We start from the raw sequence: 24,767 nt of genomic DNA on the forward strand, positions 1-24,767 counted from the left end.
CTTATACATGGGTACGTACGACAGTCCTACACAATCCATGGCTGGTTGAATCCATGGATGCAGAAATGTGGATACGGAGGGCTGACTCTAAAGTTATAAGTTAATTTTTGACTATGCGAGGGGCTGGTGCCCCTAACCCTCATGTTGTGCAAGAGTCAACTGTACTTGTAAACCTCTGACAATCACAGTACAATCCTGCCTTAAAGTGTTAAGTGGGATCCAAAACTTCCACTTATGTAATACACAGTCACTCTTTTGTAAGGTTAATGCCAATATAGGCAATCCTCGCATTTAGCAGATGGGAATTCCTGAGGTCCAGCTGCAGACCTTAGCCTGTCTGGAAGGCTGGGCTGGGAGAAGACTAAACATGTGGCTGGTCTTGTCCCCACCATGTTGCCTATTCACCCCTCAACTGACAAGAAATTTATCCTTCCCCCATTGGAGAATGCAGGCCACATTATATCCAAATATGCATTACTGTAGAGTTTTTCTGTATTTATAATTTAGTGAAAAGCTAAATAGACAGTCCTATTTTTTTTTTTTTTTTTTTTTGCGTTACGCGGGCCTCTCACCGTTGTGGCCTCTCCCGCTGCGGAGCACAGACTCCGGATGCACAGGCTCAGCGGCCATGGCTTATGGGCCCAGCCGCTCCGTGGCATGTGGGATCTTCCCGGACCGGGGCACGAATCCATGTCCCCTGCATCGGCAGGCAGACTCCCAACCACTGTGCCACCAGGGAAGCCCTGACAGTCCTATTTAATCTGCTATAAATTGTTATGTGATAAATGACACTCAAAAGAGAAGAGTTGAGTCCAATACTTGTAATTTGTGAATTTAAGTGCAAGTTTAAGGTGGGACTTTAAGTGATAAATATCCAAACACGTGGTCAGATACTAAGAAAAAAATAGCTAGAAGAAAAAATACTTTCTAAAAAGTTGGCTGGGGACTTCCCTGGTGGCACAGTGGTTATGAATCGCCTGCCAATGCAGGGGACACAGGTTCGAGCCCTGGTCCAGGAATATCCCACATGCCGTGGACCAACTAAGCCCGGGTGCCACAACTACTGAGCCTGCATGCCACAACTACTGAGCCCACGTGCCACAATTACTGAAGCCCGCGCGCCTGCGTGCCTAGAGCCCATGCTCCACAATAAGAGAAGCCACCGTAATGAGAAGCTCGTACACCGCAAGGAAGAGTAGCCCCTGCTCGCTGCAACTAGAGAAAGCCTGTGCGCAGCAACAAAGACCCAACACAGCCCCCCAAAAAAAAAAAAAAAAAAAAAAAAGTTGGTTGTAGTCCTGCAGCGATAAAGAGCAATAACCAAAAATCTTTTTCACCATACAAGAAAGAAATACATTAAAAAAAAATCCATTTAGTTTATTTATTTTTGGCTGCACTGGGTCTTTGTTGCTGTGCGCAGGCTTTCTCTAGTTGCGGTGAGCGGGGGCTACTCTTCGTTGCATTGCGTGGGCTTCTCACTGCAGTGGCTTCTCTTGTTGAGGAGCACAGGCTCTAGGAGCACGGGCTTCAGTAGTTGTGGCACACGGGCTCAGTAGTTGTGGCTCGCAGGCTCCAAAGTGCAGGCTCAGTAGTTGTGGCACATGGGCTTAGCTGCTCTGAGGCATGTGGGATCTTCCCAGACCAGGGATCAAACCCGTGTCGTGTCCCCTGCATTACCAGGTGGATTCTTAACCACTGCGCCACCAGGGAAGTCCCAGATATACATTTGTTAAGTCAGACCCCCTCCCCTAAGATAATTAACAGAGATATGTGGCTTAACTGATAGCCTACATATTCCACTTTAGATCATCATTCTTAATGCTGTGTCTTTGAACTTCTAGAGCAGAGCCTCTCAAACAATGTCTTCTGAGAATGGGCTATGCCTCTCCCAAAGTACTGCCTTCCTCTTAGTTCCTGGGGAGGCAGGTAGGATGCGAGGTGGCTCTGAAGTCAGGGGCTCTTGGGGAGGCAGGTAAGGGGCCAGGGGCTCTGGCTGCAAGATGTGTTCATTCATTTAGCACAGTATTCAAATGTTATCATATTCTATGGGAAAAATGCCCTCAGAACAGAGGTTCTTAGCCTTCAGTCCTCATACTCCTAAGAAGCCTCTGGACAGAATGAGGGGAAGGTCATCTGTGAACCTGAATGGGAAAAATTACGTCTTTATTTTTGCTCACCTCCAACTGGCATTTCTTTCAATTATCAATGTAGGCCACAAACCACAGTGATGCCAGAAGTATCTGCAACTTTGTCATCCACAGAAATCACAACTATTTTCAATTCCTGTTACAGTTGTTGCAAGTATTGCCCCCAAGTTTTTATACTAATTTCTTCTTTGAAATTCCAATAGTCATTAGACCTGCTACGGTATGACATGTGATGGCAGCTCTTCCATGTAGAGACACCTGTGCTACACTACACAGCTGGCCAACTACCAACTAGTTCTTCCCACTGTAGAACCAAATGGCAGAGTTGTTTGTGCTCACACTGGTCAGACTTCTAAGTTGCTTTCTAGTTTTCTGTAATTCTAAATTGTTTGCTGGTGGATAAGTGGAAGGATGCGAGTCATTTTCACTATTAAAGTTCTGCAAATTACACAGTTCAAACGAGAATTCTAAACTGTCTGTAAGGCAGCACAGCTTTTGAAACATGGTTAGATGCACAGATGAATATATACTAGGTGACTTCACACATGCCTGATGGCTGAAACAGCTACTGATGTGGGTTATATGACCTAACTTCTTACTGCTAACACATCGCACCGACGTGGGTCAGGCACAATGTTGTAAGTTCTGTTTCAGTGCTTCTTTTTTTTACTGCTTTTCTCTCTGTAATGCTATAAATTAATTTTCTTCATTTAAAAACATTATTCTGAGGAAAGGTTTTATATTTACCAGATTGTTACAGGAATCCATGGCACAAAAAAGGTTAAGAACCTGTACCCTAGGAAATCAATCATGTATGAAGGAATTGCATACAAGGTTTTGCTTGTATACGAATATGTGTGTATGTCTGTAAAGAAAGATCATAGCTTACATCACATTTGCAGAAAGTCCCTGACTCTCCCACAAAAAATTAAGGTGTCATTATTTTTGTCAATCCAAGTTACTTTCATGATTTCTATAAATAATTAGATAGGTTTTTCCTCCTGTCATTTCATGCCAAAACTAACCACCAGAAACTGGAATACTAAAGCAGAACCTAAAAGGACCAATGAGCACAACCTTGGTAAGAGTCTGTACTACAGTAGCTGGTACCAAGCAACAATTCCAAAGCTTTAGAAATAGGAATTCACTGCTACAGTTCTGCAAATGTGGCAAATGATAAGGAATTATTAGAGATTCTTATATCAATGTATCAAATATATACTGAACATGAATTGTAACATGGGAGCAGCTATCCTAAATCAGGCTTAAAAATTCTCCATCTTATTGCATAAGCACGAGATAAAATCAAACCATTTCCCAAAATGGCTTTAAATAAGGAAGAGTCACTAATAAAAAACTGTAGGCAATTATAATCTATTGTTAAAATACAGTTATCTTTGACATAAATGTAAACTTAAATATTTCTTACCCTTTCAATACTGTGTTGCAAACGAAGTTTCATCCTTACAACTTCCTGTTGTCGAAAAAGCTCTTTAAGCGGATCTGACAGGGAAGGTGGTGGTGTAATCTAATTAAAAAAAAAAAAAGTTGAAAACATTAGATTTTATTTACACTAATCAGCTATTCCTATAAAATTAAAACTTTTTAGTGTATAACTTAATGAAAACAAATTCGATTGTTCTTTGAATTAAATAATATAGTAACAATTACACAACTGGTTGTGACTTCTCAATTTCAACTCTTTGAAACAAAGCAGAGCATTCCAGAAAACTCAGATGTTTTAATTCTGAGGCCACAGCAAATTCCAAAGAGCACATTAGGACTAAGGCAGTTATTTGCCATACAGAGACACATTTTAGAGCATCAGTAAGTGATAGTTCAAAGACAGGGAGGAAGGAGTAACAAAAACACACAAAACACCAAGCAAACAGTCCTAAAGATGACAGCAGTCTGAGGGTATAGTAAGTGAAATCTCTCTGTAGACATGATAAACTCCAAACACTAAAGTGCTGAATTTTACATTTAGTGAATTAACTCTTTTATAAAAATACATGAAATTGTCTTTAATACAGTTGTCGTTTTCAAACTTTATTATATGTGGTAACTCACTTTGTCTATCCATGCTCCAAAAAGCTTATGTTTAGTTCATCTCTAAATTGATCATTATAGTGAACTGTGCTTTCTGGTAGATGCTGGAGGTTAAGAAAGCTGACTCAGGGACTCCTCTGGTGGTCCAGTGGTAAAGAATCCGCCTTCCAATGTGGGTTCGATCCCTGGTCGGGGAGCTAAGATCCCACATGCCACGGGGCAACTAAGCCCGTGCACCGCAAACTACAGAGCCCACACGCTCTGGAACCCGCGTGCCACAACTAGAAGCCCGTGTACCGCAACGAAAGATCCCGCATGCCTCTGCAAAGATCCTGCGTGCTGCAACTGAAACTCAATGCAACCAAAAACAAAAAAACAAAACAAAAAAAAAGAAAGCTGACTCAGTCTATGCATACACTCAAGCGTTAATATAAAGAGACATCCAAGTATGGCAGTAACTGTCTGTGATCCCTGAATATTCTCCCTTTACCTCTTGGAGTATCTATATCCCCCCCAAGGTTTTAATTACTGTCAGCATATTAGAGTGAAGTAACAAAGGTTATCTCAGCACATTTTGGCACAGTTTAATAACTCTGGGGACTCTTCGGAAGGGGGAACAAGCAGATACTGTGTGCTTCCTGATGTGGTGCTACAGGGATTATGCAGTACTATACAGGAAATACTCTTGCCAAAGACACAAACCTGGATCCAATCAAGACTCTATTTATAAATAGTAAACGGTTTATAGAAATCATGGGGAATTAAAAACATGTCAAATAACAATCAGTTGAATCAATGCAGAAAATTCTACAATACCAATAACTTACTGGGGCTGATCATTTTTCAGTTCTCTAATTGCAGTAATGCATTTGATTTCTGTGTCTGTAAACTTCTTTAAATTTCTTAAGAGGCAAGAGTAGAGTTTGGTGCTATTATTTTAGTTTTGCGAAGTCCTACGGGCATCCTTCAAGCAGCTCAGAGGACAAATATCTACTCCTTTGAGACCGGAGTGTCAAGAGAAAGCTTCTTTGAGAGGGTTATGCCTGAGCTCTATCTTAAAGGAAGAGCCACAGCAAAGAGTTAAGAGAAATGAGTTGTGGGGAAGAAAGAAAGGGAAAGAAGGGAGGGAGATAATTCACACACGAGAGGACAGTACAATCACCTGCATGAGAACACTCTGGTATCAGGAGGCAACTGTAGGCTGTCCTGAGTTCCTGGAACATCAATGTGAGGGCAGGAAGGGTGGGATACAAGGGTGGAGAGGGCAGCAGGGCCCAGTAATAAAGCTTGTAGTCTGTTCTGGAAACAGCGTTTCTTCAAGCATGACCCACAGAACACTAGGTGCATAGAGACGATTTACTGGAAACGGTTCCAAGAACAAGTAAGTTTGGGAAACACTGTATATATGTACTTATTTAGGTATCTTGTAATTAGCAAATTAAATTTTAATAGTTCTCAGAAGTCCTACAGTGAAGAAATCTATTTATTTTTAGATAAATGGTGTTTCCCAAACTTATTTGATCATGGAAAACACCCCTCTCTCCCTACTGGAGAAGGTATTTAATTAACATACTGTGGAACACGTATTATTTGTAACACATTAGGGTAAATTTTGTATGTAATGGGGAACCAGTGGAAGGTCTTAATAGCTCACTGCTATATTTGGAGAAAAGATATTAGGGGGACAACACTGTAGGCAAGGAATTAAGGAAACACATCACTGTTACACTGGTGTTAGATGAGGAGGGAGTGGAAGAGATGGGGGTCTAAAACTGCGGGTAACTGACTGATTTAGGATAAAAAAGAGGGAGCAGGGCTTCCCTGGTGGCGCAGTGGTTGAGAGTCCACCTGCCGATGCAGGGGACACGGGTTCATGCCCTGGTCCAGGAAGATCCCACATGCCGCAGAGCAGCTGGGCCCGTGAGCCATGGTCGCTGAGCCTGCACGTCCGGAGCCTGTGCTCCACAACAGGAGAGGCCACAACAGCGAGAGGCCCGCGTACCACAAAAAAAAAAAAAAAAAGGGAGCAGCTGAGGACCTGTAGGTCCTTAGCACGAGGACTAGATGGCTAGTAATAGAGACCACAGGAGGGTACACAAGGAAAGAGAAGCAGGTTTGGGGGCAAGTTCAGTGCTGAAATGTTGAGTCTGTGGAGCTATCCGGTTAGCAAAAAAGAAGCCGAGGAGAGAGGTTTGGGCAAAATATATAAATTTGGGAATTCTCAACATATATCAATCTATAGAGAAGTCTCTATTTGGAGACTTTTGAGGAAACTTTCCTTTTGCTGTTTTCCTCATCTATCTGTAAGTAAATCAGGCATGGAGATTTTGTCTTTTTTAGCATCTGTGAGTCCCAGGAGTCTCTAGAACAGAAGCTCTCTTGACAGCTTCTTCGGGATACCCTTTCTTCTCATCCCCCACACCTCCACCCCTCTGTAGGGTTTCTGTGTATACCAGCTTGTGACAAGTCTTTTTCTTTTCTTCCTCCCCCTGTTCATTTGAGTTTTGGGAACCTGACCTAAAGTTTTATTTTTCTTCCCTTTATTTCCTCTGGAAAAACAGCAGCATTCTGGCTAAATTTTAAGAAAAGCATGTGACAGAAGAATGAACATGTAAGTGGACTCCGGAGACAACGTACCACGTTTATTAACAGGTTCTATAATCAGATTACATAGACAAAGTGAAGAAACCACTTTGACAAAAAGGCAATTAGCAAACTGAAAAGAAACAAATGGATAAAATATTGGTAAATACGGAAAGTAATGTAAAAAACCAATTTTTGTTATTCTGGTCTTTATTATTTTTCAAAAACTAAGTTTCAAATAAACTAGTTTTAGTCCAATAAACTCAAAAGTACAGCTTTTTATGAGCAAAAGGTGGAGGGTTCGCATATTAGCTCTAGTAAATGTGACCCTTAAAGTAATTTTGAGCTGGGTAAAATAATGGCAACCTCTTAAATCTGTACAATGTTTTAAAGTTTTCGATGGGTTGTGGCATATACTATTTCAACCTGCTTTGAGGTGGGGTAGACATTATTGTTTTACAGATATCAAAACTAAGGATCAGAGAAGTGAAGCGAATTCTTCAAGATCACACAGGTGGTTTGCAGCAAAATCTAGACAAACTCATGCATGCTACTTGAAAATCTACTAGTTTTTCTACTACATTGTACTGTGTGTTTCTCTACTTTAGTAATTCTCACTAAAAACAAAGAAAAAATTCCCTACTACATCCAGAAACAATTCTAAGTTCTGTTTATAACCCCTTTTGAAACAACACTTGATTATGACTAAATTCTAATTTAATTAAAGTTATATCCCCAGAACTGCTGCAAGGGGATTAACCTTGTATCACATCACCTTTGCAGGAATAAGCAAAGCTGATAGTAAACACAGGCATGCATAACATATACACAAATATGCATCACGCTATATACACGTGTATACATACATATACGTATCAGCAGGCAGACAGTGCTAAAAGGGCAACCTAACACGGTTTATTAGAAATTGTTTTTAGTGAAACAGTTTGTAAAAATTTCTAATTTAAATGTGTTCTTTATAGCATTATCTATATTTCAACCCTATGATACAAACATAGTTTAGTTCAAAGTTCTTATCCTTTAAGAAGAAATAAAGGAAAAAAGGAAATTATTAGCTTTCTATTTTTTGAATCATTAACAAATTATCTTGCTGACAATTTGAAAGAATGACAAATTTATTTACAACTCTATTCTTTTAAATCTACTACTGTTTACTATTAGTAGAGTAACATCAAAATCTCTGTCCAAGATTTAAAAGGCACTAGCATCAGGTACATTCTGTGAAAGTGGGAATAAAGAATCACCATTCCTCTGTCTGATCTCCTCTGAGCTGGGCTTGGAAAGACGGAACATGTGCAAAGGCAGGCTGTGAACCGGCAGGGAATGGCCTGGGGACCACCGAGTACAGCAGGGTAGTAGCCACAGCCAAGCCTGCATGGGAGGACCATGTATGCAGGAGTGGGGACTTAGCTTATAGAAAACTGAGTCTTCTTTAGATGTTTAACCAGGTAGTCATGAATCAGATCTGAGTTTCAAATAAGGAATCCAGACAATAAGTAGACTGACTAGCCTAGAAGAGACTGGACTAGAACCTATGGCAGCTGCTCAGAACGTCTGTTTTGCTCATTTCTGATATCCAGTTAGCACTATGCTTAGCACAGTTATGAAGTACATGCATATGCAATTTTTGAATATCTGATTACGCTATATTCACATGTGTGATAATGCAGTAGTCTAAGGAGGTCATGAGGTCCCTGCATGACAGTGGTTAAGAAAGAAGAGGGGAAAGGAAGTGAGATGAATCAACAGGACTTAGTGACTGATGTGACAGGAAGGAAGAGGGGAGGGTTGAGTTTTGGGTTCCCAGCCTGGGAAGTGAGATAACAGATAATGATGGTAACTGAAGCAGATGGAGCAAAAAGAGCACTTCTGAGATAAGATAAGCGTGTTTGGTATCGGACATAATGATTTTAAGGATATTGTGGGACATTCAGGAGATGTCCAGAAGCAGCTAGACACATGGTTATGGAAATCAGTAGTGTATTCCGGGCTGAAGATAGATGTAAGACTCATTCTACAAGAGATCAAAAGTGTCGTAACCCTTAATCGGATTATAGCTCAGAGGGAGAAGCAGACATGTAAACAGTTAACTGCAACATAACAGGGGAGATATAAGGAAGACACAAGCAATTCTGCTTTGACAAGACCTTGCACAGAGGTGATATCACAGTGGGTACAACCGATGGAAGAGGAGAGAAAAGCAGGCCCGGCGAAAACGACATTTCGCATAGAGGGAAGAGCACTGCCAAAGAACCCAAGTAGTGAAACAAGAGATTCCAAAGAAGAGTGAGTTCAGTTTGGCTGAAACACTAGGTGATTTGGATGAGTGGTGAGAAGATGAAGCAGGAGGGGTAGACTGGGGTCAGACTGTGAATGAATGATTACGCTGGGCTTAGATATGGGTTTTATGTTGTGGGCAATGGGAAGCCAACTAATCACAGCTGAGATACTTCAATAAGGAAACAGCTTTTTATTGCTTTTGAAGGGACATAAATTTAACAAGAGAGAATGCTCCAATAGAAAGAAACTAGGAGAAAAAAGAAGTGAAAAACTTGCTGCGACGTTGAGAGTGAGATAAAATGACGAGGGCCCTAAATGAAGGCAGTGGTAGAAGGTACAGATTCTGGAAGGTAGAATGGTCAGAATTTGGTTTCTACTGTGGGTGTCCTCACTAATAAATACAAATTTGTTTTTAAGGGAGCGGGTGGTAACTCATTCCCTTTTGGTCTGTGTGAGGTCTGAAGTGGGAGTGGGCGCGTGGTTCGACCCTCCCCCAAAGAACACGGGGAGCCCAAGGTCACATTCCTTCCCTGAGGGCAGACTCCCCGTTAGCAGCTCCCGCAGGTGCCCTGAGTCACTGTTGCACCTGCATTTATTTCAGTTCACCAGCTTGCTCTATCCGCTTCCGATTCCCTCACAGACAGGGATTGCTCACCGTCTCAGAGTCAGCTTCCTGGGGAAGCAAGCCCATTACAGGTGCCTCAGGTCGTTTAGGTGATGATGCCCAGGACACACCTATATTTGAGTCTAGAGATCAACAGAGATGATATGGCTCAACACAATTTTTTGGGACTAACTGGTGTGTGGAAGGCTGCTGAAACCACAGAAAGAGACAGGACCTCACTGAATGAAAGGTGACTGAAAGTTTAATTCCTGGAGAACTCTGATGTTTAAGGAGTGGGTAGAGGAGCCATGAAAAGATAGAAAAAGATTAGTGAGGCAAGAGGACCAGAAGAGTGCACCATCATGAAAGACCGGGGAGTGGGGGGAGTTTTAAGAACAAGATGGTCACGATATCAAATATGACAGAGATCAAGTAGAAAGAAAAAGGGAGAGGCCAAACAATCAGGCAATTACAAGCTCACTGGTGAGCTTTGTCAGTGCACATAACGGTGACGGGAGGAACAGGAAGTGACAGAGAGGAGACGTCAGGCACACACCACTCTCCAAGCTGTGGCAGTGAGAGGCTGAGCTAGACAAACTGTGACAGGCAAGGGGCAACTTTTTTCTCCCTGGGATGAAGGAGACCCAAATATGTTCACAGTGGGTGGATAAAGGCCAGTGGAGAGACAAAATTTTAAAATATGTTAGCAAGAAGTGTTTTCATAGAGGAAGGTTCCAGAGAAGACTGGAGGGAATGGGATCAAAAGCACATGGAAAGGAATTACTCTTCAGAGAAATAAAAGTATAACTCCTTAGGGTTGAAAGAAAAAGCAGGTAAGGAACAAAATACCATGGACCAGTGCTGTTCAGTAAGGTAGCACAGCCTACACACGGCTACTGAGCACAGACTGACACGTGGTTGGTCTGAACTGAGACATACTGCTAGCCCACCGGATTCCAAATACTCAGCACCGAAAAAAAATAAAAAGATTACAGACTATCTCCGTAACTTTTCTATATTGATTCTATTTTGACACTGAAATAGTAAAACTAATTTTGCCCGTTCCCTTTTACTTTTTAAAATGTGGCTACTAGAAAATTTAAAACTATACATGACTTTCATCACATTCCTAGTGAACGGGTTGCAGGTGTGTATCAAGTGAGGTTACTTACTGTGGGGATGCAGATCTTGCTTAAAGGGTTTCCATCCAGGAGATACGATCCATTAAATGTCACATATTCATCGTAATACTGAGGTGCTTGAGGGATAACACTACACAACAATTTGCGTTTTTCTTCGATTTTTTTCCTTATGTGCAAGTATTCAAAATATGGATTTGCTCTCTCTGAACTGTACGGCTGGATCTCGTCTAGTTTCAGAGAGTCCACGATGGCTGCCAGAGACTGCTGAGTTTTCTCTTTTGCTTGCAGTAAAGAGGGACTTGCTTGCACAGGCTGAGGCACACGTGACACTTTCCTTTTCCGTGGGTGGTGAATCTGAGGATCATCCTCCTCAGTTAATCTTATTCTTCCTCGAGGAGATGAAGACTCAGTATCTTTGTCTGCTAACAGTGTACAGGTGGCAAGAATCTGTTTGCTTTGATTTGCTATTGTATTTGCTTTGTTTCTAGTCATCCTTTGAGGAATTTGGTTTTCAGTTTTATCATCTTCAGCACTTTCTTCTAATTCTACTTTAACTAAGTGTCCATATCTGTGCATTTCTGGTTGACCTGGTTGTTGTGAATGGTTTTCCAGACTCGATAAAGTACTCTGTTGTGATTCTTCATCTTCTATGGAAAGCAAACACTTTTCACTTTCAGGACAGTGTTTTGGATTATCCTGTTCATTCAGGTTTCCTTTTGGCATCCCTGCATTCATTTCACATAAATCAGAATCACACTTATCATTCAAATGAGTCAAAACCAAACTCTCCAGTTTGTTTTCTTTTTCATGTGAAATAACCTGAATATCAGAAGTGCTATTTTCAGCCTCATGGCCACTGGAAGACTTATACATCAGTTTGCTAAATGCATAATGTGTATTTGGCTGGGAAGAGGCATCACTTCCATTAAAGTCCTTTTCTGATGGTAATACAGGCAAAGTATTAGCTTTCTCAAAATTCGGTGCTGTTTCTTGAACAGTGCTTTCAGAGAACACTGGGACAAAGGCATCTGTCTTCTGAACATCTGTTAGGATAAAAGTATTCTCCATATCTTTTGTAGATTCATTATCAGTATCTAAAACAGAATTGATAATTTGAATTGCATTTTTCTGTTGTAAAATACCTGGCTCTTGATTGGCAACATATGACAAAGATCTATGCTTAGAAATAGATTCAGCATCTGAAAGTGATTGGCTGTGAAAAGAGCAAGGTTGCTGTGAAGGGAGAAAGGATGCTGGATCCTGAGCACAAGTGTTTCCTGGCAATTCAGTCTGGTGCAAGGATACAAAATCAATATTCTGTTCTTTCAATATTTTGTGTTCAGAGTTACAAAAACCCTGAACAGAGGAATCTTGATCAGATGTAGTAGAATTTGGGCAGATGAAGTCACTGGCGCTTAATGACTCCCGTCTATCAACAGGTATTTCCCATGATTTACTTTGGATCACACCAACCTGATTAGACGGCTCTAGATACATAGGACTGTCCATCAAAGTGCCCACTGCAGCAGTGCTCTTGATACCATTTGTATCAGCAGAAGTGTATTTGCTGTTTACAGATCTAGTTGGAGAGGCTGCAAAACTGGAATGTGTGTTAGACGCACTTGAAAGTTCTCTTTCAGGCACATCCGAGGGTACCTCAGGTTTGGGAGAAGGACAAGCATCTCTTGGCACAACTAAGCCATCTTGACCGCTTTCTTCTGATATTGTTTGGAAGTGTTTTGTATGTTCGCAAATGACAGATGGCATGCTACATCTTCGAACTTCTGCAGTTGGTCTCCCCTCATTTATAACTAGTTTAGCATCTTCTACCGAGGACCGGAGATGGGCTGTTGGAAGTCTGCTCGTATAAGATGCTTTAATCCGCTCTGGTAGTTCAGTCAGGCTATCCGACTCCCTTTCATGAAGGGCAGGAGATTTGGCAATTGACAAAAACGGTGACTGGGAAAAGGACATTTGGGAATCTGAACCCTCTAACATAAAGTCTGAGTCATACTCCACTGGAAGCCTTGGGGTTGTCACTGTAGTATGGCAAGAATCTTCTGAGCTAGCCACCGAAATCATGGATACGGACCTGGAGCTGAGACCTGGCTTTTCACTTTCTGATCTAGGAGATCTGTTTAAGCTATTATCTGAAACAAAGGATGACTTGCCTAAATTCACTGTATTTTTGGTGTCGACAGATTGTGACCTGTTACTTACAGCATCTTTGCAACGTTTCTCCTTGGTATAAGCATCAGTCAACTCTGAACTCTTCGACCTAGTAAGTTCTTTATTTTTGGACTCAGCTGGTACATGCTTTGTTTTTTCTTTATCTTTTACTTTAAGTTCTAAACAATTACGATTTCTCAACCGCTCCTTTTCTTTCTGCTTAATCTTTTCCTTGTGTTTTCTGTGCCACTGCTCTATTTCTAGGTCTTTAAGGCTTAGCATCCGCTCAAAGCTGGTCTGCATTAAGTCATCATTCACTAGCCTCTTTTCTTTGGGTCGAGTATCTTTTGATGCTGGTGATGACTTAGGTTTAGGCTTATCTGCTTCGGGTTTTACTTTGAGTGAACTACTTAGTTGAACTTTATCCTTGTGTTTGTCTCGTTCTTTGTATCTGTCTATATCTTTATCTTTTTTGTCTTTTTCTTTTCCATCAGGAGTTCTCAAAGGCTCATCTTTTGTTTTTTCTTTAAGAGAGAAAGTTTTTTCATGTTGTGCTTTATTGCTATCTGCTATACTTGACCTCCTCTCTTCCTGGAACTGTTTGGAGTTAGTTATATTTACATTATCTCTAGATTTTTCCTTTTTATCTACCTCCCTATCTTTTTCTTTATTTTTGCTTTTTTCTGATTTATTATACTCAGTATTATCTGATTGTTTTTTTTTTTCCATCAAGTGCTTCTCTTTGCTCTCTGCAGGATGTCTCTCTTTTTCAAGTTTTTCTTTGTCATGTTTCCTATCTATCTTTTCTCTACTTTTCTCTCTGTCATCAGTTTTTTTAACAGTAGTAATGTTTTTTATCTTCTCACCTTCTTTATGGCATTTTTCTGTGTGATGTGAATATAGCTTGTCTTTTTCTTTTATTCTGTCAACACATTCACTAGGATCTAACCTGTCTTTCTCTGACTTATGCTCATGTTTTACCTTCTTCTCTTTTTCAGAATTTTTTCTTTCAGCCTTCTCAACGTCCTTTTCTTTACTCTGAAACCGTTTCTCAGATTTTTCCTTACTTTCTTTCATATGCTTTTCTTGTTTTTCAATTTCTATTTCCTTTTCCACTGAATGTAACCCTATAGACTCTTCACTGGCACTTATACCTAAAGAACTGAATTCTGTTTCTTTATCAGTTGGTACATTCTCTCTCTCATCTTTCAAATCTCTTATTTTTTCCTCCCTAAAAGATTTCTCGCTTTCCTTTTTAATCTTTTCTCGTTCTTCTTTAAAGTTCCTCTCTTTGGAGACATGCTTTTCCTTGGTTGATTTATCATCTTTTATGTTTTTCTCCAGCTTTGATTTTTTTTCTAATGTTAGGGACTCATGTTCCATACTTAAAAATAGATCTTCAGTTTCATCACTTTTAAAAAAATTCTCTTTCCAAAATTCTCTATCAAATTCCACACTCCGCTGCAGCTCTTTAGCACCATCCCTATTTTTGTATTTTTCCTTTTCACCTTCAATTTCTTTTTTATGCTTTTCTTTTTCCCTTTCTTTATGTTTTAATTTATGCTTTTTTAATGTTTTACCCTCTTTATCCATTTTTTTCAGCGTGCAATCTGAGTTTTCAAATGTTGGACTGTGATCTTCATCCTTTATTTTGGCATTTGACTTTTCACCAAATTCTAAGTGGAAATCTTTCTGATGTTTGTTTTTTTCCTTATGCTTACAAGATTTTACACTTGAACTTTCTGGCAAGAATTCAGATTCTATATTATCATACCGAACAAGATCAGGCTGTAATGACATTTCAGAACTTCCTGGTGATAAACATGTCTTAGAATGTTCTTGTTTTAGTGGTGTTGACTGCTTTTCACTGAGTCCACAAGAATGTTTGGGAGATTTACCAGTGGAAATATGAAATAAATGTAATGAAGTATCATCTTTTGGGCTAAAAGATTTCCTAAAATTCCCCTCCTCTCTGGTCTTTTCTGAACAATCTAGTGCAGTATTAACTGTCAAGTTTGTTACTCTGGTATTTTCTTTCCCCTCTTTTTCTTGCTTCAGCTCTTGGTTCTCTTTATTTTTGTTCTGGTTCTTTAATTTTCTTTTAACTTTGCCTTTCTGTTTGTGTTCATTTGAAACTCCATATTCCTTTCTGGTCTGTATATCAGAATTCGATGTTTCAGGGACAGAACATGGAGCAGAACACTTTTTGTTCTGAAGAATTTCTTCATCTGAACTTTCAGAACTTGAATACAAAACCCTAGATGGCTTTTGTTTTTTACTTTTAAATGATTTAGGATAGAACGCTTTCTCCTGTTTTGCAAATAAGCTACTCTTTTCTACTTGAGTCTCGTTCTCTCTTCTCAGCTCTTTCCTAAGAATGCGCCTGCCATCGATCATCTTGTTTACTGCTTCCTCCTCGTCATCTTTGAACTCATACTCATCAAGGGCACATGGAAGAGCTGCTTTACTGGGAACTATTTGTTTACTTTCACAGATGAGAGAGTCTTTCTCTGTCTCAGAGTCAATATTTTCATCAACACTGGAAGGATTTACAGACCGAGCCTCTTCAGAATCTAGAATAAGAAAGGAAAATCTGCTGTTAGTCAAGAGACAACTGTCAGAAAAGTAAGACTGAGAGAAAAATATAGCATATACATCAAATATTTCGAACAGAGAAAAAAATCATATTTATATGTAAATAATACAACAGCAATATGTAAGAACTCTGCTACAGTTTTGTGGAAAAGCCTGACAGAGAATCTGCTTCAGGATGACACCCCGTGACACTTCTAAAAGCACACAATACACTGGATTTACAACAGATACCAAAAAGACGTATCCAATATTAAAATGTATGTATAATATAATGAAGAGGTTCATAACTCAGGGGACTGGATTCAGGAAAACACTGGCTACTAATGTTATGTAAAAAAAAATTTTTTTTTTGGCTGTGCCATGCGGCATGTGGGATCTTAGTTCCCTGACCAGGGATGGAACCTGCCCGCATCCCCTGAAGTGGAAGCACGGAGTCTTAATCACTGGACCACCAGGGAAGTCCCCTATAAAATTTTACATACATGTACATTTTCTTTTTTCCTGGAGAGAGAATATTTAAGTAGAATTCTTTGATGCAAAAAAGACTAACAATCACTAACTTAAAGGGTTTATAATTAAGTAAACATCACAGATCGTTTTATATGCTTCAGAATTTTATTAGTAAAAGCATAAAAGAGCAAATGATTCCCATAAAGGATAGAACTTGAATAAAGGTGAATGGTTTTAACTATACAAGATACATGACTATCTGCTTTACTATCCGTTAGAAAAAAAAAAGAAGAAATATATCCCCCAATTACACAGTCAAGATTATAACAGATAAATTGAATAGATACATAATTAGAAAAAAGCTATTTTATTCTTTAGTTTTTTTATTTATAGTTTATTTTCTTCCTAGTTGGGCATATTTTCTTAGCTGAAATGTACATTGCATACATGGGGCCTCCAGCTGAAAAGAAAACCCAGAACTCTAATTAAAAGAAAACTGAGGCCTCTGACCAAAAGAGGAAAAAACCAAACTCATTATAAAAAGTAACTAAACACTTTTTTGGCTGAGTATTTAATAATATTAAAGTTATAAATTTATTTTAATACATCAAGCTTCCTCTAAAGTGATCTAACTCCCAAATATTCTCTTTACATGGAAATTCAAATTCCAGAAGCATTGTAGAGTGTCTATAAGGTTTTGAGCACTGTATAGGAGCTATGGAGAGATCACAATCTTATTTTCGCAGAGGATGTGGTAATATTCTAAGACAATACTATTATTAAGTGCCAATGAGTGACACGGTTATATTGACATGAGGTATAAAAAAGAACATTTTTGGAATTACAACTGCTTGTAAGCATAACTCCATTCCCAGTTACCAATACTGCAATACAGAGTATCAAGCCATAGAACTTTTTGCTGCAAAAAAGGAACAGCTGTTTTGGAAGTAGCATTTATTCTGCTCCTTGATTAAATAAATACAAGAATATGTACTGATATGACAGGTATTATTTTGTCTTATTGGTGCCTTGTTTACAATTTGTTCTTGAGGACTGTTCTCCCCTTGCCGTTTTTAGGAACTTGACTTTTTAGGGTTTATATGTAAGTATTCTATTTATATTATTTCTCATTAGGTAAGTTTTACTGGAAATTGGGAATGGTTTTTTCCTTTGTATATCCCACAAAACCTTAATTCGACACTTAGAATCAATCTTAAGTAAATATTTATTATGCTCCTCCAGGCACAGAGTGCTAGGTGCTACAGGTGACATGATGAAAAGAACACAGTCCTGCGCTGTAACAGTTACACAACCTGAAAATTGCTAAAATGGCAGTGGGCACTAGGTCCAAAGGGTGCACTTGGGAAAGAGTCAGTATACTGGGAGAAGTGAAGGGAAGCAGGCTTCTCAAAGCAACAGCACTGAACCGAGGCAGGAAGGATGTATAGGAAGTTCAGGTAGGCTTTAACGGCATGAAAACAACTATTATGAAAATAAGGAGCTCAAACCACAGTATGTCCCATTTAATATATGGCTTTTTTTCATTGAACAGTCGTAGATATTTTCTTTTGAAGGTGCATTTTCTTTATTACTGTTTTTAAGGGCTGTATATTACATGGAGTTAATGTGTAATCATTTAAACGGATCCTCCTGAGGGGACATTCAGGTTGTCCTAATTATTTGATATTATACTTAATAATTTAGAAAAAACTTTTGTATAGCTTATCAGTTGAAAATAGCAGTATATAAATTTGTCTGTGTGTGTGTATGTAGGGAAAAAGAAATGAGAGAAATACATCAAAATAGTATCCATATTAAACTCTGGCCAGAGGAATTATGCCTTTTTATTTTTTTTCAAGTTTTGCTGTATTTTCCAAATTCCTAGCCTAACACATGTATTAGTTTTAACATCAGAAAAAATATTTTTAAAAACTACACTAATAGGTATAAAATGGTACCACTATTTGTTCGATTTTTTGATTACAGGTGTGGCTCATTTTTCCATGTGTTTGTATTTCTCCTGTGTTAACATCACTTTATAATTTCTTCATCCTATTTTCTTCTGGTCTTCTTTGCCTATGCATATTAATATATTACTTAAATTATACTACACACATACTCCTGTGTATGTTTCAATCACTATATCATAGTGCTTACCATTCTGAATATACATATTAAAGGTCAAATGCACATTCTCTGAGTTACACACATACGTGTACCTGAGAGATGTAAGGTTGTCATCTGTGCTCCTGATTCATCAACTGAAGGTAATTAAGCAATGCTCTCCAACACAGATATGTTTTTTCCCCCACGGTTCTTTTAAAGAGACTCCTACTTTTTTAAAAGGGACAAACATAAGTTCTAAAGTGAATAAGTTAGCCTCATGGTACATGATATGTCCTTGATGAAGAGTGTGGAATTACCCCAGGGAAGGATAGCAGCCTGGCTCTGGTCACTGAGTTGCACCTGCCCAACAGGCTCACTCCTCTCTGCACGTGATTCTCAGCACCAGCAGCAACGACCCTGCATGGTTCTCATGAAGCTGGCTAGTCTGTGACCCCAGCAAAGATACTACAATTCTGTGATGCCATTTCACTGTCAGACCAGGCTGAAACCCTTTTCTTCCCTAAGCAGTCCAAACCTTTTTGATTTACTTTACCCAGGACTATAGATCAAGCTGGTCTTGGAATTCTAGTGCAGTAGTAGCTTTAAAAAAATGTTTGCTCTGCCTCCCTTAGGAGATGATTGCTTAGAGTAAGAAATTCACCTAGAATCCAAATCCTCAAATCCTTGTTCTCAAAATGGCCATGGTTATCATTATACTGCATTATTTTCTAATCTGTTGCAATCTTTTTAGTCTTTAATATCTATTTAGTCACTAAATTTGAACTCGTATTTAAAACATTTTACCAAATTATTTCTGATAAAAAGCTCCTTTAAAAAACGTTTATGTTTAGCATCTCAACAATTTTATTTGGGAAACTAGGAAGAAAAGTGAGAAATAAGCAATCATTAAAACATTAAATTTTTATTAAAACATTTTTCTTCTCTATGCAAAAATGCTAAATAACAAAATGAAACTTAATTGTTAAAAAACAAACACATTTGGAAGTTGCTCTGTACCTCTCAAGGCACTCTAAGATATTTGCAACTAACACTAGTGACATTTAAAGAATAGCTAAATGTTACTTGAGATCACAATTATCCTTAGGCTTGACTTTTCCCCTACTGAGGCTACCATAAATTTCCATCTTATCTTGTATGGAATCCAAAAGGAACAGATGTGACCAATGCAGGAAGATGACAGTATATAAAGTAAATCCCTCCTCCTTCAAAATCTCTCCAAAATAACCAGCATGCATTTGACGAAGCAATTATATTTCACATGCCTAATAAGAAAATCAACAGATTCTGGGCTTTTAAAATAGTCTGATTATATTAATGATTACACATCTTCAGGAAACATAACTATATTCTACTAAAGTCACATATACTTCGGGAGTGGGTGATGACAAAACAAAACTAAATATACCATGACCCTAAACTTAAAGAACTTATAGGCAAGTCCAAGTCTCTACTTTTCCTCTGAGATTCAACTGCCTAACCTGGAACTTCTTGGACTCCTTTCAACCACCCTAATTCAAGACTGAACACATTCAACTCATTACTTTCTCTCCCACAACTGCTTCCTCTTGCTGCTAAAAGCCAATGTTTTCCCACCTCTGGCATGACAACAACCCACTTATGCAAAATAAAAACCTCAGAGTCTTTTGCAACTCTCTCAATTCCTCAGCTTCCAAATTCAACCATTCAAGTGTCACTCTCTGGACTATCTCTTACATTCATCTTCTCTCGATCCCCATGGCCACTGTCCCAGCTCAGGTCCTCACCAGTGCTTGCCTAGATCAGTTATCACCTGAAATCACAATGTGGCCAGCATTACAGATCATATCATGTTTCTTCTCATCTGAGGGTTCCTGCCTCTAGGATAAAAGACTTCCCCAAATCTGAAGCACTATCTCTACTACTACTACCATCAACTATTAATACCATCAATTATTATCCCCATTTAAGAGACATGTAAACAGAGTAAGAGCTAATAAGTAGCTTGTCCAAGGTCACCTCACCATGAAGGGCTATATCCTGGGGTGTCTTCATCCGCCTTCAGAGTGTGTTCTACACATAATCTCCCATCTTTCATTCCTTCTTGCTACACACATTTGCCATACCAGTGTATTACTTCCTATTCCCCAAACTTCTATGCACATTTATGTAGATTCTCATCAGTTACTTTTTTAAAAAAACTGAAGTATAGTTGATTTACAATATTGTGTTAGTTTCAGGTAACTCAGTTTTATATACATATGTATATATTTTTTTCCATCTTTTCCATTATAGGTAGTTATAAGATATTGAATATAGTTCTGTGTATAAATCCTTGTTGTTTATCTATTTTGAATATAGTAGTGTGTATCTGTTAATCTCAACCTCTAATCTACCCCACCCCCACTTTCCCCTTTGGTAACCATAAATTTGTGTTCTATGTCTGTGAGTCCGTTTCTGTGTTGTAAATAAGCTCATTTGTATCATTTATTTTAGATTCCAAAGATTAAATATCATATATTTGTCTTTACTCAGTTACTCTTTATTATTTTCCAACTACTTAACTATAAGATATTTTAGATTATTGGTCAAGGAGAGGTGCAGTTCAAGAATTTATATTTTAGGAAGGGCATAGGGGTAGGAATCTGTTGTGGGGAGGAGGCTGGGTAGGGGACTTACTTGTCTTGAGGCTACGTTTGCATTGGTATTTACTTATATGTTTATTTGGATTGATCTGGAAGGAGGTAAAGTTAACTTCTCATTTACCCCTGGGAACATCACTGGTTTGAAACCATTCCAAAAGATGTGTGTATTTTATTGCTGCTATTCTGATCACTGGGATTTGGGAGGTCAAAGATCGTTTCCCAGGAAAGTCAAGGGGCAAAGAGAAGACTATCTGTTCTACAATATCCCCTATGCATTCCACCTATTCTAGATGAATACGTGCTTAAATACATGCACGCGCATGCGCGCACACTTCAGCTTCTTGTAAACTTATAAAAGTATACTACTTTATTAATAAGCACTGTGTAAATTATAACACCTGGAGAATGAAAAAATTAGGTATTATCTATTTGTGGGACGGATGATGGTAGGGATAGTAGTGCATTTACTGAGAATAAAAAGGCCTGTTGATGGAATTTGGGAGTTCTTTGTGGGAAGATAACCTCCAGTGAGGTAACTCTACTGTTCTGTTTTTCACTTACCCAACAGATACTTCAAATACAAGTCTGTGACTTATACTTAGGGACTTTTGTAATACCTCGCATGTGCAGATACTTAATAAATGTAGAATGAGTATACAACTAGAGGATTTCAGAACTGGATTAAGACGTCAAGAAATCAAGTCGGGGTGCTTATACTGGACAGACAGGAGGACTGTAGAAAGGAACAGAAACATGTAACACAAGTAGAAACTAACACACTACTGTAAAGCAATTATGCTCCACTGAAGACGTTAAAAAAAAAGCCATGTAACACAAATTTATCCACTTTACAATTTTGTTTAACGTCCAAGTGCCATTGACTACTACTACTACTGTCTGACTCATTCATTGCTGACGTCTTCTTAAAGTCAGCACTTTGAAGAGGTGGCAACCACTTCACCCACACGGTATCAGTTCCCACAGCACTGGTCACGTGGAGATTAGGTCTGTCACTTGAACGGCTTTCAGCCACCCTTAGATTTTGTATAGCCTGCACTTTCACACCTTATGCACTAACACTTCCAATATTCTTCCTATACTGAGCGCATGCTTTTATACATCAGCTGCTGAACCTTTTTGAGTCAGCCAGAAATTTACGTTTAAACAATGGCACCATCTTTATATAGTGTGGTGCCTGTACAATTATTTGAGTACATATGTATTTTGTATTTTATGAAAATGGAAAAATTAGCCCCCTTCAGAAGCTGAAATAAAGACTGTTCAATTGTGAAGAAAAGGAAAATTAGAGAACCCATATAAATACTAGATATATATTAGAGTGTGTCACATTTTGAAAAGCAGTGATGAAAAATAAGGTTTAAAATTACAGGCAATATCAGCATGTAAAATATTTAGATAATGTATACAGAGTTTATGCCAATACTAAGTGCTAGAAATTAGTTTCAAAAGGAGCCTAATGTTCACCTCTGTCTTGACAAAAATTAAGAAAATTGATCAGAACCATTAAAATAATCTCCTGCTCAACCTGTGGCTAAATCCCTTTGTAATCACCACAAGCAACTCTTCCTTTCCAGTATTAAAGTCAGTTTACCACTAAACTCATTGTAGGTTAACAAAGAAAATGTGAAATTGAGATAAGAAAAATACTTGGGAAATAGTTTTCCTTAACTAAAATCATGGAGATGCAATGAGCAAAATCCAGACTTTGGGAAAAACTGCCAGGCACATGATTTTTTCAACAACAGAAGAATACAAGAACGTAAGAATGGAAGGGAATATTTACAGATTAAAAGATACTCAAACGTCTCACCCAACTGCAATATATGGACTTCATTTGGATTCAGACTTTGAAAAAGTTGAAAAAAACTTATGATTTTATGAGGCAATGAGAACTTGGAACAATAACCAAATATTTACTAGGAATCCAGTTTAGTTAGCTTAGGTATGATACTGATATTATGTTTTTTTTTAATTCCTATCTTTTAAGAGGTACCTACTAAAACATTTTCTAATAAAATGACTTCAAAGATGGGATAGGGAAGAATGGATAGAACAAAATAAGATTGGCCATAAGGTGGTAATGATTAAAAGTGGGTAATAAGTATACATGGGTTCGTAATACTACTCCTCTTTCTGCTCTGTACTTTCACTATAGAGATTAAAAATTAAAAATTTCTATATTGGGCTTCCCTGGTGGCGCAGTGGTTGAGAGTTCGCCTGCCAATGCAGGGGACACGGGTTCGTGTCCCGGTCTGGGAAGACCCCACGTGCCGCGGAGCAGCTAGGCCCGTGAGCCACGGCCGCTGAGCCTGTGCGTCCGGAGCCTGTGCTCCGCAACGCGAGAGGCCACAACAGTGAGAGGCCTGCGTACTGCAAAAAAAAAAAATTCTATATTGAAACAAAAAACATTAATTTGCATACAATTAATCTATTTTAAAATGTTATCAACAATGAATATATCATGCAATGTACAGAATTAACCCCCCCACCATAACATATATACTATACTTAGGGAGTTTTAAAATAAATAATTTTCTGAGTATAAAATCAGGTAATATGTAAGCACATTTTCAGGAATACATATGAAAAGATACTCTTTCATTAAAGACAGTAAATTAAAAAAAAAAGACAAAAAAAAAAAAAGACAGTAAATTAGGTAACTGTAGGCTCTATGGCAAAAAACAAAAAAATCATACCAGCAAGGTGACTACAGTTAACAATACTGTATTGTATACCTGAAAGTTGCTAAGGGTAGATTTTAAACGTTCTTACAACACACACACACACACACAAAATTGTAATCAGGTTAGGTGGTGGATGTGTCAACTAACCTTACTGTGGTAATCACTTTGCAATATATACATATATCAAATAATTACACTTACACCTTAAACTTATACAATGTTATATGTCAATTATCTCAATAAAGCTAGAAAAAAAATAAAGGAAAAAAGCCATCTTGACTACTTTAAATGATTATATAAACCAGTGAACTTGATTAGAGTTTTCATCTTTACGATGGTAAATAAAAATGGCATTTTAAAGATTATAAGACTGCAATATCATATAAAGGATGGTCCTGAATGTTTCATTTTAAATAACTGGACATGACTAATATGATAACTTTATTTCAGGTTTTCACTGTTTTTAAAGGAAACATTTATCAAGTGCTTACTCTGTGCCAGTCAACAGTCTATGTGTCTTTGTATATTAACTCATTTAACCTTTATTTACCACACCACCATAAGTACTGTATGTACTCAGGAACTGTATGTACTGTAATTCCTATTTTACAGATGTGGAACGTAAGCATGTACAGGTTAACTAACTTGCCCACAACTTGAGATCCAGGGCTGAAACCTAGATAATAGTATAGGAGCACTAAAACACAAGCTCTTACGATTAAATTAATACAGCACTCCAAACAGTGGGGAAAAAATGATGGTTTTGGCTTGATTTCCATTGCCAAAAAGTCTACAATGTTGAAAGCCTTTTTTTTTTTTTTTTTTGGTGTAACGTACTCAATCAGAATGATGAATTCTTTTAACAGGAATAGTACTTTAAAAAAAAAATTGGAATTGTGTTTATATATATCATTTTTATTCAGAGATGCACTAATGCATAAAAAAGTCCTAACATAAACTTCTTTAGTGATCTTCATTTATTAACATTGTTTTTGTTTCATTTTCAAATAGTATTTATTATTCTTTTATTACAAAAGTAAAAAACAGTTAATGTTAGAAAACCAGGAGAATATAGAGATGGGTAAAGAAAAGCCAACCATAATATAGCCCCATCACTCAAGAGAATCATCCTTCATAACTTAAAGTATTACATTTGATTTTATTTGAATTTAACTAACTTAGAAATAATAAAGTGAACAGAATTTCTGAACCTCAAGTCTGTCCTCTTGGCTCTTCTAAATTCCCTGACCAAGGCGGTTTACTATTGTCATTTCAGA

At 38.2% G+C, this 24,767-nt stretch overlaps 1 protein-coding gene across 4 annotated transcripts in view; it reads right to left on the reverse strand.

The window, feature by feature from the left end:
* Positions 1 to 24,767, reverse strand: part of ANKRD12 (ankyrin repeat domain 12) — a 111,930-nt gene that overhangs the window by 8,682 nt on the left and 78,481 nt on the right. For all 4 annotated transcript variants that reach the window (XM_060028679.2, XM_060028678.2, XM_060028680.2 and 1 more), the window contains 2 exons: positions 10,854 to 15,565; positions 3,577 to 3,675 (listed from right to left, as the gene is read on the reverse strand). In XM_060028679.2, the coding sequence (XP_059884662.1) occupies positions 3,577 to 3,675; positions 10,854 to 15,565 (4,811 nt within the window). The remainder of the gene's footprint in view (positions 1 to 3,576; positions 3,676 to 10,853; positions 15,566 to 24,767) is intronic.

The sequence above is a fragment of the Delphinus delphis genome, chromosome 13, assembly GCF_949987515.2.
Source record: "Delphinus delphis chromosome 13, mDelDel1.2, whole genome shotgun sequence".
Taxonomy (NCBI): domain Eukaryota; kingdom Metazoa; phylum Chordata; class Mammalia; order Artiodactyla; family Delphinidae; genus Delphinus; species Delphinus delphis.